Raw genomic sequence first — 18,785 nt, forward strand, 5'->3', positions numbered from 1 at the left:
GGGGAAAAATGTCAAAAACATATGGATGTATAATTAATTAACACATTATAAATTCATTTGCTTCGTAAATCAACTCAATGATGCTATTTACATTGTTATAATATCCTAACCTTTACACATCTATTTTAGCGGTTATTTTTAACTCTTAAGTTATTCATTTTTGTTATTCCTTCAATTATATATTATTAATATTTAAGATTAATGTACATATAGATAAAAACATATTTAATTAAAATATATTTAGATAAAAATAATTTTATATTTATTTAAATTTAAGGTTAATTAATATTTTAATTTGTATAATATAAAAGATAATTAAGTGGATATTAGTTATATCTTGTGGTACATAAAGACGAAACCAGAGTGTTCACCTTGTTGTGAAATTCAATTATATAAGATGATCTTAGTATAACTACCAACCTATTTTTGCAAAGAAACAAACAGAACTTATATACAACAACAACTTAAGGTTCTTTTGTAAGTTAGAAATAACATCTTGAACCTTGAAGAGGTGAGTTTCCATGTATTTCATGAATTAAGTTTGATCACCCAACTACATTAGTGAGAAAGATATAATACTCTAACATATAAATTAGATTCTCCCTAATTCTAATATGTATGATAAAAAATATGCAAATTAAATGTTGATAGTATAAGTGATGATCAATACATATTTTTTAATTAAAAATATGAGTTTGATTTGTTATTTGAATGTGAAGTGACAACTAAAAATATCATTTTATATCCCTATATTTGGTGGAAAGGAATTACACCTCTTTATCAAATAAAAATAATGCAAGTAGTATTAGAGCAACAAACATAATCGAAACATAAATCACGAAACATTACATGTAATAATAAAAGGTTAAAGGAACGACAATTACACTTCTATTCATATAGATAATATTCGAATTCGTTTCGACTTTGACAAGAAATATTAATTTGATTTAACTAAATATGGATACGAGTAATACTTGATTTATTGAATCAGGTGTGGGAATGGAGATGGATATATGTTTACCTATCCCATATCAATACCTATTTTAACTTTCTAAAAACTTAATTTATTTTTACCTCTCCCGATTGTCATCCCAAAAAAGACATGTACACAAAAATAATAAATCACGCATTCATTCGATCATAAATAAAAGGACCTGTATACAAGAAATGTCAAAATCCAATATCTTCTCCCCTTTGTCATTAAAAAAAAAAAAAGAAAAAAAAAGTATAGGGTCATCAACGAAACAAGATACATGTCTCACAACTTCTATACCAATATTGAAAATGAGAGAGCGCCAATCAAGTTAGTTGAAAGATTCAGAATGAGAAGGAGAGAGAATTTAAAAAAAGCTGGAAAAAATGGATTAAAAAAATGATATATTGAGAAAGAGAAAAGTTAATCAACTATTGATATTTTAAAAAATGAAATTAACTAGACTAATCTTACACAATCTTCTTATACATGCAAAAAGAGATAAAATATTTAAAAGAAGTTGGGAAGATTGGATTAAAAGAAATTGATAAATAGAGAAGGAGAATATGCATTGTCAACATTTAAAAAATTGAAGTTAACTTGACTAATCTTAAACAATCTTCTTATGTTTTGGGTCAAGCGGAATGCTTTTGAATGACATATTCATGTGAATTACAAGGGTCATAATTTTGTCATGGTTTGTTCCTTTCATGCGTAAAGTTTTCCTAATGAAATGTATGCATTTATTTGTATGATATACTAATTTTATGTTATTAGACGTTAGAATGCATGAAATAATGATGACGTAAGATAATCATATTGAAACCTTTATTATTGTATAAAAAGAATGGTATATGTGATATGATCCACTTCATATGATATGAAGCAACGTTTTCTTTTTTGTACTATTCAATCTATATCTAACATATTGTCAATGATTTTGAATCTTTGATGTACAATTGGCGATAACAATAGGACCTAAATAGTGTGCATATTAGTTAAACATTAGTTAAATATTCACTATCAGATAAATTCTAGTAATTCGTAGACAAGGAAGATCGATCTATGACCAAGTTTGTGGGGACGAATACCCTCACTGTGTTTCCGAGTTTTTTCTAACATAATGTATAAATACTATATTATATTATTCTCACTCTTAACAATATATATTTTAATATTATAAAAAAATTTAAGTAATTAAATTCTAGTATAGTAGTATTTACTAATATATACATAGTGAGAGATTTTTATAGTATTGAAATGAAAAAAATTATCTAATATTTTAAAGTATAAAAAATTATAGAAAACAATCATGATGTATATATATTTGTACTTCTAAAAATGTTATATTATATTTTTAATGTTATAAATTTTATTTTTATTTAATAAAAAATATAATTCTATAAAGATAAAGTGATACTTTCAGTTGTAATTCTATGTTTTAATCGAAAATTTAATGATGTAGATTTATTTATAAAAATATTATCTCACTGCTTTCAATTTATAAACCCATTCACTATACATATATAGAGAGAAGAATGTACGTTACATTATTTTTATTTTTTTTTTAACATTAATATGAATTTATATAATAAAGTAATATATAATTTTAAAACTTTGCAAAATTTATAAATTTAATCAATTCATTAAAAACTTTTAATTGGAGTAAGATAAATAGAACTTTTAATTTAACATTTAAATTGTTAAAATTCAATGTGAATTATGAATTATTAAGTTAAGTAACTCTACCAAGTATTATTATATTGGAGTTAATGAATTTTTCTCTCTTTTCTATCTCTCTCTATACATATAGATATATTGTGAAACCCTTATCCTAACTTGCTCACCCTAGACCTCTCACACATCATCATGAAATAAAACTCTAAAAATCCCTAACGGCTAACAATATGAATATATCTTTCCTAAAAGTCATATCTTAGCACATTGTGATCACTTAATATAATATTTTCACTTATTTAGAACAATATTGAGCTCTACACTTGTCAACAAAGTAAGAGAAAAGGCCAAAATCAACAAAGTAGCATGCAAGCAAAAGATCTTGTCAATCGGCCAACCTCATCTGGTGAGCTACCATGGAAGCATGACGTGACAAACACTATAAGAAAATGACGATTTTGTGACAGTTATATGACCTACTTATTTCTAATAATAATTATATAACTAATAATAATTATATTATATTTAATTAATCTTTATTTATATATATACTTACTTTTATAATTAACAATCTATTTATTTTTATTTAAAATTAATATTATGATACAATTTAAATTATTTATTATAAACTTAAAAGTTTAAATAATAATTTATATATTTTAAAATGAGAAAGGTTATAATAACACCGGTGTAACTTTTACTAAGTATTATACTGCTCAATAATTTTATATTAAATGTGAATTTTGTAAATCTAACCGTTAAATATTGAAAGTTCATATCACTTTATATGTTTATATTAAATTTTGTTAAAATTGAACAACTTGAAGGTAATCAAAGTATTCATATTTTAGTATATTTTGATATGTATATATTACGTCAATTTTGTTTTACAAGAATGAAGTATCAAATCATTTTAAATTAATATAAAATTTTGTATATATGATGCTAAGAGTAAAAAAATTTCAATCTAACGGTTAAATTTATAAAATTCATATTTAATATAAAGTTATTGAACGGTGTAATACTTAGTAAAAGTTACACCGGTGTTATTATAACCTCTCTCTTTTAAAATATTATTTTCATAAATTAAATTTTAACATTTTAAATAAATTATTAATTAACTTAATTTATTTATTCATCTTAAATCTAAGATATTAAATTCAAAAAATGTATTTATCCTTGTTTTATTTTCTAATTATCAACCATTAATAAAATACTAATTTAAAATCTTATACAGTTATATCATAATATTTTTATGTCAAATTTAAAACCAGATATTAGTTATACAAAAATATCAAGATCATATAGTAAATAATCAATAAGATTCTAGTTAAATAATTTAAAATAATTAATTTTTAACTATATTCTTTGCAAATAATTTATTCCAAAGCTAATTAATTTTTTCTATATTCATTATTAGAAAAATTTAATAACTTTTAATTTAATAATTGGATCGATAAAATTTAACTTACACCATGAGTTATTGAGCGGCGTAACTTTATTAAGAGTTACTTTGTGAGTCATTTGATTCTTCTTCCTCTCTATCTCTCTCTCTCTCTCTCTCTCTCTCTCTATATATATATATATATATATTTGAAATTTTGTTGATGATAATTGTGTATCTCATATTAAACAAAATATATATAAAATTGATAATAAAATATAAGTTTATTAAGATAATATAATACTTCTAAAAGAAAAATATTACTTTTGGTCTAGTCTACTACTAATGTGTTTTTAATCCTAAACTTTATCAAATTTCACCCTAACTTTTGAATAAAATAATATTTAGTTTGTACTAAAAATAATTTTTAGATTCTAATTAAATATTCTCGATTTAATCCACAATTAAGATGTATTATTATTTTCACTAACACATAAAAAAATGTAGCATATATATATATATATATATATATATATATATATATATTAATTTTTAGCTTCCTAGGATTAATTAACATAAAACTTTTTTATTCTAAAATAATTTAAAAGATAGAGAAATAAAAATTAATATAGTATATTAAAGTATTTTTTTGTTTTTAACATTTTTAAATGTCATTACATGTCATTATGATTTTATTTTTCTATTTTTTATTGAAAGTAAAATTATAGAATTTTGGAGTGTGCATGATTTTGTGTGAATTTTTATTTCAATTTTTGTCTTGTAGATTGCGATGACTTACTACAAACTTCCTCAATATAGATAAATTTTGCGACAGTTATTTGACTCTATCGCATAAACTGTCGCAATGTTGGAAAATTTTGTGACGGTTGAGATAAACCGTGGTATGAAGGGTCGCAATATCAAAGCGACAACGGTTTCAGAATAACTGTCACAATTTTTCTATCACAATTCATCATTTTCCTTGTAGAGCTCCCTCCTTTGTTGTGGACGTTGGAGCAACAAGGATATCATATCACTTTCGGAGCACTTGTAAGATTTTTATAAGAAAATTTATTATAAATAAACAAATTAATTGGTCACTTAATTATAAATTTCACAAGATTTTTATAATTAATTATTAATTAAATACGTAATTGGAAAATTTTATTTTTGAGAAAAAATTTCATGACATTTACAGGGATTTTTTTTTTTTGAATTTTTAATAATAGCTATCTCAAAAGCCAATTTTTAACATAATTTGTAACTAGTTGATGGGATAAAAATGTTACACCATTAATATATACTCTATCTGATTCTTATTATAAGGTATAAGTTAGAAGAAATTTTTAGTCTTTTATAAGGTATATCATAGTTTCTATTTAAAATTATGAGAATATGTATTTATATTTTTCTCTCTCCTTAAGCTCTGTACAATTAACATTTATCTTTTTTGTTTATATTAGTATATAAACTTTGATATAGACTAATATCTTTACCTCTCATCAAAATTTAATAATAAATAAAACGAGTAAAATTAATAAATCATGATTTTATTTTATAAATATAATTAAATTAATTAACATAACTACTTATATTAATTTGCATGATTTAATTAAAAAGTGGGAAAGGTTTTTGTTCTTACCGGAATTTGGTCGTAGAGGTGACCCGTCCAGCAAGATCGGTGAGCCTCCTTTGCTTGATGTACTGGTGCTCCAAGATGGGGGAGGTACCTGCAAAAGAGACTCCGATGCCAAAGTTAGGGTTTGCCTGAATAATGGTCTCATATATATAATGCACGTACCTTGAGGTGATCTAGGTTTGCCTTGGGCTTTGGGCTTGAGATAAGATATATCATGATATAATGTAACGTGATATAATATGATATAGTTGAAGGGTGGATCTGGCCTGGGGCGAGATCCTCGGAATCAGGTGTGATTCGCCCAAATACCAGGTTGACGTCGCGCAACACGAGCCCGAGGCCGCCCTCTTGTATTGCTAATCCGGGCTCGGAGCCCGGGTGCGAAGTACGGATAGTACACTAGCCCCCCGAGCTCTGAAGGCCGTAGGTCGAGGAGTTAAGACCGGGCTCGCTAGAGGGGAGTGGCTTTTCGCATACGTTATCTGAAGGTCTGCCATGTGTCATAGCTGTTCGTTTCCCGGAAACGTGCGCGTGGCGCATTAAGGGAAATGACGGTTATGCAATGATGATTTGCAATTAATGTGTCGTCAGGCGTGCCCCTTGGCCGACACGTGGCCTGGCCGTTTTGAATTTGGGGAGAGGTTTTTCTTTTTCTTGCGCTTCTTTCCCTTTTCTCTTTACTCTCTTTTTTTCGTCCTTCGGCTTCTCGTGCACGCTTCGTCTTCGTCTGCTCTCCATCTCTGTTTTCTCCGTCTTTCTTGTGCTTCTTTGAGTTTTCTTGTTCTTCTTGATGGCTGGTGGTCGTGGCGCCGGCTCTTCCGCCCCTGTTAGGGGCAAGGCACGTGGTAAAGAGGTGTTTACCGGAAGGGGCGCCGCTGAGGGAAAAGAGATGCCTCCGCCCAAGGACTCGGAGTCGGGCGTTCCTGGCTATGATTGGGTAAAACGTGAAATGGCCAAGGTCGCGAGCGTTTTTGATTCGACTTTGGAGGTTGATGCGCTCTGGGAGACGCATAGGATTTGTGACCCCTCTATCTCTCAAATGATCCGGTTGGAGCCCTGTCCGGCTGGTGAAGGTGTGTATATGAAGAGGTCTGCTGGTCCCCCCTCCTTTTATGTATATCAAAGTTTTTTCAGGGACCTGGGTGTCTGCCTTCCTTTTACGTAGTTCGAATGCAACTTTTTGAACTACGTTAATGCGGCTCCCAGTCAGCTACATCCCAACAGTTGGGGCTTTTTGAGGGCGTTTCAGGTTTTATGTGCGGTTCTAGGGATGGAGGTGTCCCTTCGGGTTTTTCTTTTTTTCTACCAGTTGAAGGCGGGCGCTCCACCGTATGGCGTCCTTTCTTTGAATGGGGGTAAGGATGGAGGTTTATTTACTCCTTACTCCCAATCTTATAAAAATTATAGGCAAGAGTTTTTGTGGGTTACCCTTGTTGATGCCGACCCTTTGGAGGACGGGGGGTTCTATTTTGGCGGGCTGCCGAGGTTCCCCTTCTATTGGTGCCTTGACCCGTCTGGGTTTCATGGGGTGGACCCGTTGCAGCTGACGCCTTTGGAGGCGGCCGCCGTCGAGGCTTTGAAGGCGCTTCCTCGCCCGCTAGACTGCAAGCTCATCCTGTCGCTCGAGCGTTCGGCGCACAGGGAAAAGGGTTTGGAGGGTGAGTATCTGGTACTTCTTTTACGCGTTAGGATTTTGTGCTTGCTGACGTGCTTTGTCCTTCGCTTTCAGGTATTGTGGGAAATGACTTGTGGCGCGATTTGAAGCAGCGCTATAATGTAGTTGAGCTTGAGGCTCCTGGGACCCAGGGGGAGGAAGAGGTCTCTCCCCTGAAGGTTAATCGGAAGAGGAAGAGGGTCCCAAGGGAGGTTGGGGGGACCTCTGCCTGAGAGGGGCGCTCGGGTGGTTTCCCAGGGGGCGGCGACAGCTGTCGAGCCTCTCGTCCGTCCTGCCTGGGCGTCTACCCGGGCTCCTGAGCGAGTGGCTGGGGTTGCTATGGTGAGTGCCTCGCTTGATTATTTGCTTTCTCTTTTTATGCTCTCTTTCCCGTCTTTCTGAGTTGGGATTGTTTATTGTAGGTGGAGGTTGTTGCCGAGTCAGCCTCCCGGGCTGCTGGTCAAGCCGGCCCGGCTTCCGGGGCGGTGGCTCCGACCGTCGGACAAGTTGCCCCAGCTGTTGAGGTAAGCAGCGTGTGTTTGCGATCTTTTGATGTGCTATTCCCCGGGTTGTTTATTGTCTTGTGGGGCTTATGCCTCTTCCTATACTTCTTTTGCAGGCGGGCAGGACCACCGAGGTTCTGAAGGTTCCGAGGTCGACGGCGGCAGGGGTCGATGTCCCTAGGACAGAGCCGGAGGCTTCTGCCTCTGCTTCGGCCGGCCCTCGTGAGGAGGGTCCTAGTTCTGGGGTTCCGGCCTCTGCTCCGACGGTGAGGGGGCCTCCAAAACGTCCCTACCTTGCTTATCGCTATGCGCAGGAAGGCGCTCCGATGCGATTGGAGCATTTGAGCGGAGCGCGTCGGAGGAGATTGACTCCTTGTGGAGCGCTTCATTGACACCTGAGAAGTTTTTTCCTAGGGGGTCGCTGAGCGCGCCCGACTAGGCGATGCTCGAGTCCGCCAGGCCCATGGGGAGTTTTGATGCCGCTCAGATCTTCCTGCAGAGGGGCACAACCATTGTGGATCACTGGAAGCACAAGTGGTCCAGGCAGCATGAAGATCTGGCGAATTTGAAAAGCCGAGTGCAGCCCCTGGTGGAGGAGAACAAAGTTTTGGGCGCCACCTTGGCTGAGGCGAGATGCAGGGGGCTGAGCTCCAGGCGACCCGGGGGGATCTCACCGAGGCCCGGAAGTCGTTGGAGGCCGCCTTGCGCTCTAATGAGGGTTATGCGAGCCAGGTTCGCTCCTTGGAAGAGGAGGTAGCATTTTTGAAGGGCGAGCTGGTATCCGTAACTGAGGAGCGTCTTCGTGACGAAGTGGTTCTCAGTAGTAAGGAGGAAGAGGTGGCCGCCGAGAGGGTAAGTCTTTTGGCTTTGGAGGCCAAGAATGCGGCGTTGAAGAGGAGACTTGAGGAAGTCGAGCGTTTTGTTGTGGTGGAACATAAGAGGGGTTTCCTCAAGGCTGCTCGTCAGGCTAGATTTCTCGCGCCGGGGTTCGACTTTTCCGGTATGCATTTGGAAAAGGTTGTTCGCTTCGGGCGGTTAGTCTGGGAGGACGACGTCGAGGAGAGTTCTAGCGACAACGCCTCTGTATAGGAAAATTTTGTTGTGTTTGTTTGGTTTATTATTTTTTGTGTATTTGTATTCATGTGTGAATCATGACTTTTGTATATATGAGTTTTGCGCCTATGCTTGGTTTGGGTTATTCTCGAGGTTTAGGGCACGCGTTCGGTGCCCATTGCATAGGTGTTGGTACTTTATTTTGAATTCGTTCTCGACTTCCGCTAATTGTAACGAGGTTCATTTTCGACCTCTAATGAGCGTGTCGGGGTTCGTTCTCAACCTTTGGTAATCATGGTGAGGTTCGTTTTCGACCTCTAATAAACGTAACGAGGTTCGTTTTTGACCTCTTATGGGCATGACGAGGTTCGTTCTCGACCTTTAGTAATGATGGTGAGGTTCGTTCTCGACCTCTAATAAGTGAGACGAGGTTCGTTTTCGACCTCTAATAAATGTAACGAGGTTCGTTTCGACCTCTAATGGGCATGACGAGGTTTGCTTTCAACCTTTAGTAATGATGGTGAGGTTCGTTCTCGACCTCTAATAAGTGGGACGAGGTTCGTTTTCGACCTCTAATAAACGTAACGAGGTTCGTTTCGACCTTTAATGGGCATGACGAGGTTCGCTTTCGACCTTTAGTGATGATGGTGAGGTTCGTTCTCGACCTCTAATAAGTGGGATGAGGTTCGTTTTCGACCTCTAATAAACGTAACGAGGTTCGTTTCGACCTCTAATGGGCATGACGAGGTTCACTTTCGACCTTTAGTGATGATGGTGAGGTTCGTTCTCGACCTCTAATAAGTGAGACGAGGTTCGTTTTCGACCTCTAATAAACGTAACGAGGTGATGAAAGTAATTGAGTGGGAGTAAAAAAGAAGAGAAGGGGTGAGCCATTTTATTGACAAAAGATGTGTGCCTCGTTAAAAACCTTCTCAGTCAAAATCTATTTTTTCTGAGGTGGGAAAAGAGTACACCACTTATTTATACAAGACTTAGCTGAAGTAAAACTTGAGATGCATGGCATTCCAAGTTCGCGGTACGGGCTTTCCGCTGAGCTCCTCTAGTCGATAGGCTCCGTTTTCCAGGTCTTCTGCAACTCGGAATGGGCCGCCCCAAGTGGGTGCGAGCTTCCCGTCTGACATGTCTTTTCGTGCTTCGCCTAGTAGTCGCCATACCAAGTCGCCCGCTCGGAAGGAGCGGGGTCTCACCCGGGAGTTGTATCATTGGGAAGCTCTGAGCTTGCAGGCCTCTTCATGGATTTGGGCTTCGTCTCTGAGCTCGTCCACCAAGTCGAGGTCGGCTGCCAACTCTTGTGCGTTCTGCTCGCTATTGAAGACTTGGCATCGGTGGGACGCTTCTCCGACTTCAACTGGGATCATTGCGTCGGCTCCGTAAGTTAGCCTGTAAGGTGTTTCTTGTGTGGTTGACTTGGGGGTGCAGTGATATGCCCAGAGGATGCTGGGGAGCATGTCGGGCCACTGCCCTTTTGCGTTCCCAAGCCGTTTTTTAAGCTCTTGGAGGATGACCTTGTTGGCCGCTTCGACCTAGCCATTGGTTTGAGGGTGTTCCACTGAGGTTGGGAGATGCTTGATTCCGAGCTCTCGGAGGAAGTTCTCGAATTCTTCTGCGATGAACTGTCGTCCGTTGTCGGTGATGATGGTGTGGGGGATCCCGAACCTGCACACAATGTTCTTCCAGGTGAATTTCCGCACGTTCTCAGTGGTGATTTTGGCGAGTGGGCACGCCTCTATCCACTTGGTGAAATAGTCGATTGCCACTAGGAGGAATTTTAGCTGACCCTTCGCGGGGGGAATGGACAATGGCCCGAGAATGTCCATTCCCCACTGGGAGAAAGGCCACGCTGACATCATGTGGTGAAGGGCTTCGGGGGATTGTCGGTGTGCGTTGCCGAATTGTTGGCACTCTTTGCATTTTTGGATGTAATTTTGGCAATCCGACTTCAGAGTGGGCCAGTAGTATCCAGCTCGGAGTACCCTGGTTGCCATTGAGCGTGCTCCGGAATGCATTCCACATATCCCCTGATGGATTTCTCTGACGACGTAGGCTGCTTGAGACATGGTTAAGCATTTGAGCAGTGGGGTGGAAATCCCTCGCTTGAATAATTCGTCATCGATGATGATGAACTTGGCTGATCTCATTCTCACCCTTCGTGCCTCGTCTTTATCTTTGGGTAGGGTCCCCTCTTTCAGGTAGTTCCAGATGTCTGCCATCCACCCCAGTTCTTCATTGTCGCTGACATTGACGATTTTGTCGTCCAGGCTGGGTGAGTGCAAGGTTTCCTGGATGATGGTTCGCGGTCTGCTCTGGCATTTTGTTCTCGCGGTACGTGTTTTATGGAGAATTCGTCAAGAGACAAGATCTGTCGGGATGCGGTGTGGAAGTACCGCTGTAGAAGGGTGTCTTTTGCCTGGTATGTCCCACTGAGCTGTTCCACCATGAGCTTCGAGTCGCTGTTGCAGTTCACCCTTCGAGCTTCGAGATCGTGGGCTAACCTCAGTCCGGCGAGGAGCGCCTCGTACTCTGCCTGGTTATTGGTCACTTTGAAGCCGAACTTGAGGGATTGCTCCAGGGTGACTTGGTTTGGCCCTTCCAGAATGATGCCTACACCCCCACCTTTAGAGTTGAAGGACCCGTCAACATGTAGAGTCCATGCCTGGGATTCCTCAGTAGTAGCTGGCGTGAGCTCGGCTACGAAGTCGGCTAAGCATTGGGCCTTCAGGGGTTCGCGGCTTTCGTACTGGATGCCGAACTCGGACAGTTCTATCGACCAGGCAATCATGCGTCCGGCGAGCTCAGGTTTTTGTAGAATTTGTTTGATGGGGTAGTCGATTTTGACTACCACCTGGTGGCTCTGGAAGTAGGGTCGGAGCCGCCGGGCTGCGGTGACCAGTGCCAACGCCAGCTTCTCGATCATTTGGTATCTTCTTTCCGCGTCTTGGAGGACTCAACTGATGAAGTAAATAGACGTCTGTATCTTTTGGTGTTCTTGTACGATGACGACGCTGATGGCGTTTTCTGCCACTGCCAAGTAGAGAAGGAGGTCGGTGTTGTGATCCGGCCTCTGTAAGACTGGCGGAGTTGTGAGGAAGTTTTTGAAGCTTTGGAAAGCTTCTTCGCACTGATCTGTCCATAGGAAGTTTTTTGGCTTCTTTAGCAGGGTGAAGATTGGCCCCGCCTTCTCCGCGAGTTTGGGGATGAAGCGGGATAGCGAGACTAGCCGTCCAGCCAGGCGTTGAACCTCTTTTACCGTTTGTGGGCTTTGCATCTGTATGATGGCTTTGCACTTCTCGGGGTTGGCCTCGATTCCTCTGCTGGTGATCATGAAGCCGAGGAACTTACCCCCTGGACGCCGAAGACACACTTCTCCGGGTTGAGACGCATGTTGTGCTTCCTGATCTGGGCGAACACCTCGGCTAAGTCAGCAGCGTGGTTCGTTGCTGAGATGGTTTTAACCACCATGTCGTCCACATAAACTTCCATGTTTCGCCCAATATGGTGGTGGAATACCTTGTCCATCAGCCACTGGTAAGTTGCTCCCGCATTTTTCAGGTCGAAGGGCATCACCCGGTAACAGTAGTTGGCGTGGTCGGTGATGAAGGACGTGTGCACTTCATCAGGCGGGTACATCATTATCTGGTTGTACCTGGAATAAGCGTCAAGGAAGCTGAGGAGGGCATGTCCGGAGGCTCCGTCGACTAACCTGTCGATGCTCGGCAAGGGATATGAGTCCTTGGGGCATGCTTTGTTGAGGTCGGTATAGTCGACGCACATACGCCACTTTCCTGAGTTCTTCTTTACTAGGACCACGTTTCCCAGCCATGTAGTGTACCTGACTTCACGGATGAAGCCGGCGTTGAGCAATTTCTGGTTTCGATGATGATGGCTTCCCGCCTTTCGCCGCCGACCTTCCTCTTTCTCTGGGCGACTGGTTTTGCCTCCTTGTGTATTGCTAACATGTGGCAGATGAAGTCGGCGTCTATGTCGGGCATGTCAGCGCTAGACCAGGCGAAGAGGTCGGCGTTCTTGAGGATCTTCGCTTGGAGTTGCTGTCGTAGTTCGGGGTTAATTGCCTGCTGATCTTTGTGGTTTGTCCGTGGAGTTTCCCGATTTGAAGGTCGTCGAGCTCATCGACGGGGCTGGGTCGTTCGTCATGAGCATCGGATCTCGGGTCGAGATCGGTGATTTCTTCGTGGTCGGTGTGAGCCAGAGCGGTAAGATCGCTCTTGCACTGTTCGCCAAGTGAGGCGGTTTCCAGGCTTTCTGCGTAGCATTGTCGCGCTACCTGCTGATTTGCTCTGATGGAGATGATCTTCCCATCGTGCCCTGGAAATTTCATGGTGAGGTGCGGGGTGGACACCACCGCCCCGAGTTGATTTAGGGTTGGCCTGCCGATGATGACGTTATAGGAGGTGTCGGCTTCCACGAGTAGGTATCGAACCAGGACCTGTCTGGAAACCGGGGGTGCTTCGAAAGTCGTTAGTAGGTCTACATATCCCCGAGTGTGAATGCTCTTCCCTGCAAAACCGACTAGAGGTTCGGTATGGCGTTGTATGAGAGAGTGGGGGATGTCTAGCCTGAGGAATGTTGCCCAGTATAGGATGTTGGCCGAGCTTCCTTGGTCGACCAAGGTCTTGCGAACCTCCCAATTGGCCAATGCCACCGCTATGACCATGGGATCGTCTTGATTTGGGCTGACCCCGACATAGTCGTCGTCGGTGAAAGTGATCACTGGCGAGTTCTGGCGTGAAGCATAGGTGGCGGAGTGTATGCGGTTGACCTTGCGCATGTGTTTTTTCCGGGCTGAGCTGCTGGCGCCGCCTCCTGCGAAGCCTCGATCGTACCAACTAGTCGGTTTAGGGGGGTTGACCCTGCTTCCTGGCCTTCCTTATCTCGTGCTGCCCCGCCGGGGTCGAGTTAAGAGTTGGAGGGGTGGTCAGGGTGCCGCCGTTGGGGCTGAACGCGAATATTTTTGTTTTCCTGATGAGTGTCGCTCTCGTGCGGAGGTTGTTCGGAGTGGTGTCGAGGGAGCTGGGCGCGAATGCGCTCATTCTCGGCACGTAACGCTGCGAGGTCTGCTTCAATAGCGGTCCGCATCGCTGCAAGGTCGTTTTCGTGTTGGGTGCGCATATTTTGAAGGTCGGCGTCGTGCTGTTGTCGCATCTGCTCGACTTGGTCGATCAGCCGCCTTAAGGTTGCAGCGTTGTTGTCCATGGTGATTGAGTGGCTTGCGTCGTCTGTCGTTCGTCTGATATGGCTTCTAGTAGAAACCATGCAGGTGGCCGATAAGAGCTGTCTTGATCGGCCCCACGGTGGGCGCCAAATGTTCTTACCGGAATTTGGTCGTAGAGTTGACCCGTCCAGTAAGATCGGTGAGCCTCCTTTACTTGATGTATTGGTGCTCCAAGATGGGGGAAGTACCTGCAAAAGAGACTCCGATGCCAAAGTTAGGGTTTGCCTGAATAATGGTCTCATATATATAATGCACGTACCTTGAGGTGATCTAGGTTTGCCTTGGACTTTGGGCTTGAGATAAAATATATCATAATATAATGTAACGTGATATAATATGATATAGTTGAAGGGTGGATCTGGCCTGGGGCGAGATCCTCGGAATCAGGTGTACCGGGCTGACGTCGCGCAACACGTGCCCGAGGCTGCCCTCTTGTATTGCTAATCTGGGCTCGGAGCCCGGGTGCGAAATACGGATAGTACAGTTTTAAACTCTTAATAATCCAAGGATCGTAATTAAAAAAAATATATTTCTTTTATTCCATATAAGAAATGTTGGTGAACAATATTCTGTGTATATATGAATGTTTATAACACTGCAAATAGTTCTGCTTATAAGTTTTGTCGATCGCTGATATTAAACATGCTTTAGAAATTAATGAGAGATCGATAAACTTGGCCAGGTTTCCAGTCATATGGAATAACAGTGTCAGCCACAATGGTCTTGTTTCTGTTGTTGCCATAATCCTCTGTGAGCTTAATAGAGAATGGTGCTTGCAACAGTTTACCAACGTTCAAAGCCCACCTTGAACCCTGAGAACGAAACATTGGAAGCCACGTGTTAGAATTTGCTTGCTTCAACTCAATGTCCACAAGGTCACCATTCCCATTTTCGTATTCAATTTCGGTAGCAAAATAGTATGGGTTGGACCCACCATCGATGGCAAAGGCTATGGAGTTCCCAAAGGAGCATGCAACCCTGATAGCCCAAAAGGGTAATAAGAAAAACTCTCACAAAAATTATCTTAAACACCAATACTGATATGGTCATTATATAATAAAAGTTGAGGAATAAAGACGGATTTTATAAATTTATATTATTACTTTACATTAATAACATAATCGTTTTTTTTTTTTTGAGGTGAATAACATAATCGTTAAAAAAGAAATATTAATTAATTTATTTACTTTTATCTTGAATACGAGTATGCTCTTAACCATTACTTTTTATCCTTAATGATAATTTTATAGTATTATGAAAATTTTCAGAAAAATCACACATTCACATAATATCATCAACAATTATAAGTAATATCTAATAGGGTCAAATAACTTTGTGGTGAATAAATAAATAATTAAAAATAATTATATAATATTAAAAATTATAAATAATAATTTTAAATTTTAAAAAAATCAATAATAAATTTTTCTACAAAAATTAAAAATCATTATTTCATAAAGACTTAGAAATATATTTAACCTTAAATATTTGATAACAGGGCTACCTTGTGTACTGAATAGTAATCTGTCCAGCGTTGCGAAGGTTATCTGCATTGTTTGGAGTTGCCATGGAACCAAAGGCAGTCCCACTGAGATCGAAATGGAGTGATTGTAAGTTACAGCCAGGGCATTCATCACTTATCATTACCCTCACTGGATTTCCTGAGCATGCACCATTTTCTCTGCATTTCACCTGAAAATTCAACAACTAATGCATTAACGTTCGAACGTCGACACCTTCCTCTAATATTAAAACAAAATGCTTCTTTCCTACATTTCAAACTGGGCTCTCCCTATCTTTTTTGAAATTCAATTAGGCTGAAATCATTATTTTAAAACTATATCAGATTTATTAAATTATATAATTTCATGAAATTTGAAAAGAGTGTCGATTCTTCTTTAATCAAATAATTTCACTACTCAATTTTCATTTATGTATTTCTTCTCCTTTTTTTTTCTTTTTTTTTCTATTTCGCTATCATTTTGCATTTAAGGATGACAAATAAACCCGTACTCATAGGTGATATCTCAACCCATCCCAACTTTGACAGAGAATACCCGATTTGATCAGAAATACGAGTAAAATCCAAAATATTAAATCGGGGATAGGTATATACTTACGTGCTCGGTCCTCGTCCCCATCCCTATCCCCATCCCCAGTTTTACTTGCAAGATGAATTATATTATTTATTTGAGAAAATTTAATTTATTTTGTTATGTCAATTCAACATTAATTGTGGTTGTTTATTTGAGACATTAGTCAATATTTGTGATTGTTTAATTTGTAAGATTCTAATTATATGTAAGTTTTAAATTGTAAGATTTTAATCATTTTATTATGATGTAATACATTTGTTGTTGTTTAATTACTAAGAAGTCTTTTGATTAAATATGAGATAGACAAACAATCCAATTATTATTGTAATGTAACATAAAGCTAAGTTAAAAGTATTGTATTTTTTTTTTGTAAAAAATAATTAATTAATTTTTGATGATTATCGATATACCCCGATACCCAATGTAGGGATGAGATAAAAATTACATACTCATCAAGTATCGGGGACATAAATGGATTTAAACTGTGAGAACGGAAATGGATATCATGAAACTCGTATCCGTCTCGTCCCGTTGCCATGCCTATTCGTACCTACCAAATATAACCTAAATTTGTAAGAATTTCAATGGCATGAACGTGTTGCATGCACCTCATAACAAGCCCCACAACCTCTTCCACCCCTGAAAAGAGAAGGGCCACCGGCTGATATCATTTTAGAGAGTGGAGGATTCTCCACAGCAGCACCGTATCCACATGCACCCCCTACACAACATCACCACCAAATTAACCAATATTGCTTCATCTTACGTGTATCTTTGGTTAAAACTAATTAATTAATTAACAATAATGGTGTCATATTGTAATATAGATCAAGATAACTATTCATCAAAATTACAAAAAAGAGATAAATTATAATACTGAAAATGTTCATAATCAACACTTCAGTTAATTCAATATCAACATGTTAAGTAATACTTGCCATCTGTCCCACCACCGTTTGGTGGTCCGTACCATGTGGCTGCTGCATTTTGCCATTGTGCATCCTCGTTTTTAATTTTGGAGACATTAAGTAATTCGAGATTGAGACAATGGCAATGGTTTAGTAACAGAGAATAACATGCTACAACAAAAGACATGTAACTAAGAACTCGCATGATGGAATTTGCAAATACCAACAGAGAGCTTGGGATGAATCGTGTTTGTTGGTGCATTCTGCCACGGCACATGCTAGTCGTTTATATAGACCAAAATATTTCTACAATGGTGATTATCTTTTCTAATAAATTAAATTAATGTACGTCATACTTTTTTTTAAAAAAAAATTAATGTCATATTATTCATAAGATTGAAAGAGTTAAGAGTGCGCATGTAAATATGAGTGCTACAAGTTTTGAAAAATTATTCATGCGAATTTTTTTTTTTTTTTTGAGAAGTTATCTTATGATATTTTCTATACTTCTATTATCATATTGGAGGAGTGAGAAAGCGACATTTTCATGAGAATATGAAAAGTTATATTCTCATACACTTGTAATTTTTTTTAATTAGCTTTAATTAATTTTAAAATATGTCAAAAAATATTAAAATGTAACTGGACACATTTTCTAATAAAGAGATATATATATATATATATATATATATATATATGAAAATAACATTTCAATTAAAACACTATATAAGACCTAATTACTTAACTTATTAAGATGAAGAAAAGTAATTAATGTAGTTAATTAATAATAATAAATCTATCTTATTTATATTTTTTTTATTCTAAAATTATCCTTATACTATTAACAATTCATATCTTCTAACTAATTAGAGTATATGTTCTTTAAATAATTTATTATTAGGAGTATTTTGTCTAAAAATAATTAATATATACAAGATAATATACATTGAGTTTTACACAAAGAAAAACAATTACTTTAAGTTTAACCTTATAAATAGAACATATATAATATTTATGAGAAAACTTTTTTTATAAAAATAAAATAAATAAACGTAATTACGCGTACATATTTTGATATAACGAAATAATTTTTTTAAAAATAGATATATTGAAATATCCTCTTTATCCCTTTCACGTAGATATTTGATATTTTCATACTGTTTTCCTAAAAGTAGTAAAACTAAATTGCGTGTTGCATCCTTATTGATATGTATGCGATTCAACGCAAAATGCAAAAGGACTGAAATGGTTAATATCTCTATATATGTTGCTTTCCTCCTTAAAATAACCAAGTTTTTAGCTACCATTAATTAATAGAATATTAATTTATTGGTTATACAAAATCCAAATATTAGAATCTGTTTAGCTTTTCAAAATTTCTTCAAAAATTATTTTGACCGAAAGAATATTTTTATTGGTGATTTGCAAATATTCCAGTGTACCTAATTGAATAATAAAAATTAATAACATAATCTGATATAAAAACTCTATGACAGGACATATGTCACAAATATTATCCTAATCTTAAAAACAAAGACTTATAAATCAATTTGTTAAACTTAAAATATATTTTAAAATGTAATGATGATTAAATAATCTTATTTGTAGGAAGGATAAACTCATAGTTTTAAAAACTGGATTGGTCAT

The 18,785-nt window shown here is 38.1% G+C and overlaps 2 protein-coding genes across 2 annotated transcripts; both read right to left on the minus strand.

Annotated features, from left to right (window-relative positions):
- Positions 1–11,089: 11,089 nt before the first annotated feature.
- Positions 11,090–11,818, minus strand: LOC145956004 (uncharacterized). The gene has a single exon (XM_083071559.1). The coding sequence runs from the start codon at positions 11,816–11,818 to the stop codon at positions 11,090–11,092; it is 729 nt and encodes a 242-aa protein (XP_082927685.1).
- A 2,831-nt stretch (positions 11,819–14,649) lies between these two features.
- Positions 14,650–17,486, minus strand: LOC109790802 (putative expansin-B2). The gene is made up of 4 exons (XM_020350037.3): positions 17,169–17,486; positions 16,839–16,951; positions 15,639–15,826; positions 14,650–15,112 (listed from the first exon to the last, which is right to left on the minus strand). Exons 1-4 carry the CDS (start codon positions 17,413–17,415, stop codon positions 14,782–14,784), a joined length of 879 nt encoding a protein of 292 aa, XP_020205626.3. The 5' UTR covers positions 17,416–17,486; the 3' UTR covers positions 14,650–14,781.
- Between the last annotated feature and the right edge of the window lie 1,299 nt (positions 17,487–18,785).

This window comes from Cajanus cajan, chromosome 3 (genome assembly GCF_000230855.2).
Source record: "Cajanus cajan strain Asha chromosome 3, NIPB_CcT2T_4, whole genome shotgun sequence".
Taxonomy (NCBI): Eukaryota; Viridiplantae; Streptophyta; class Magnoliopsida; order Fabales; family Fabaceae; genus Cajanus; species Cajanus cajan.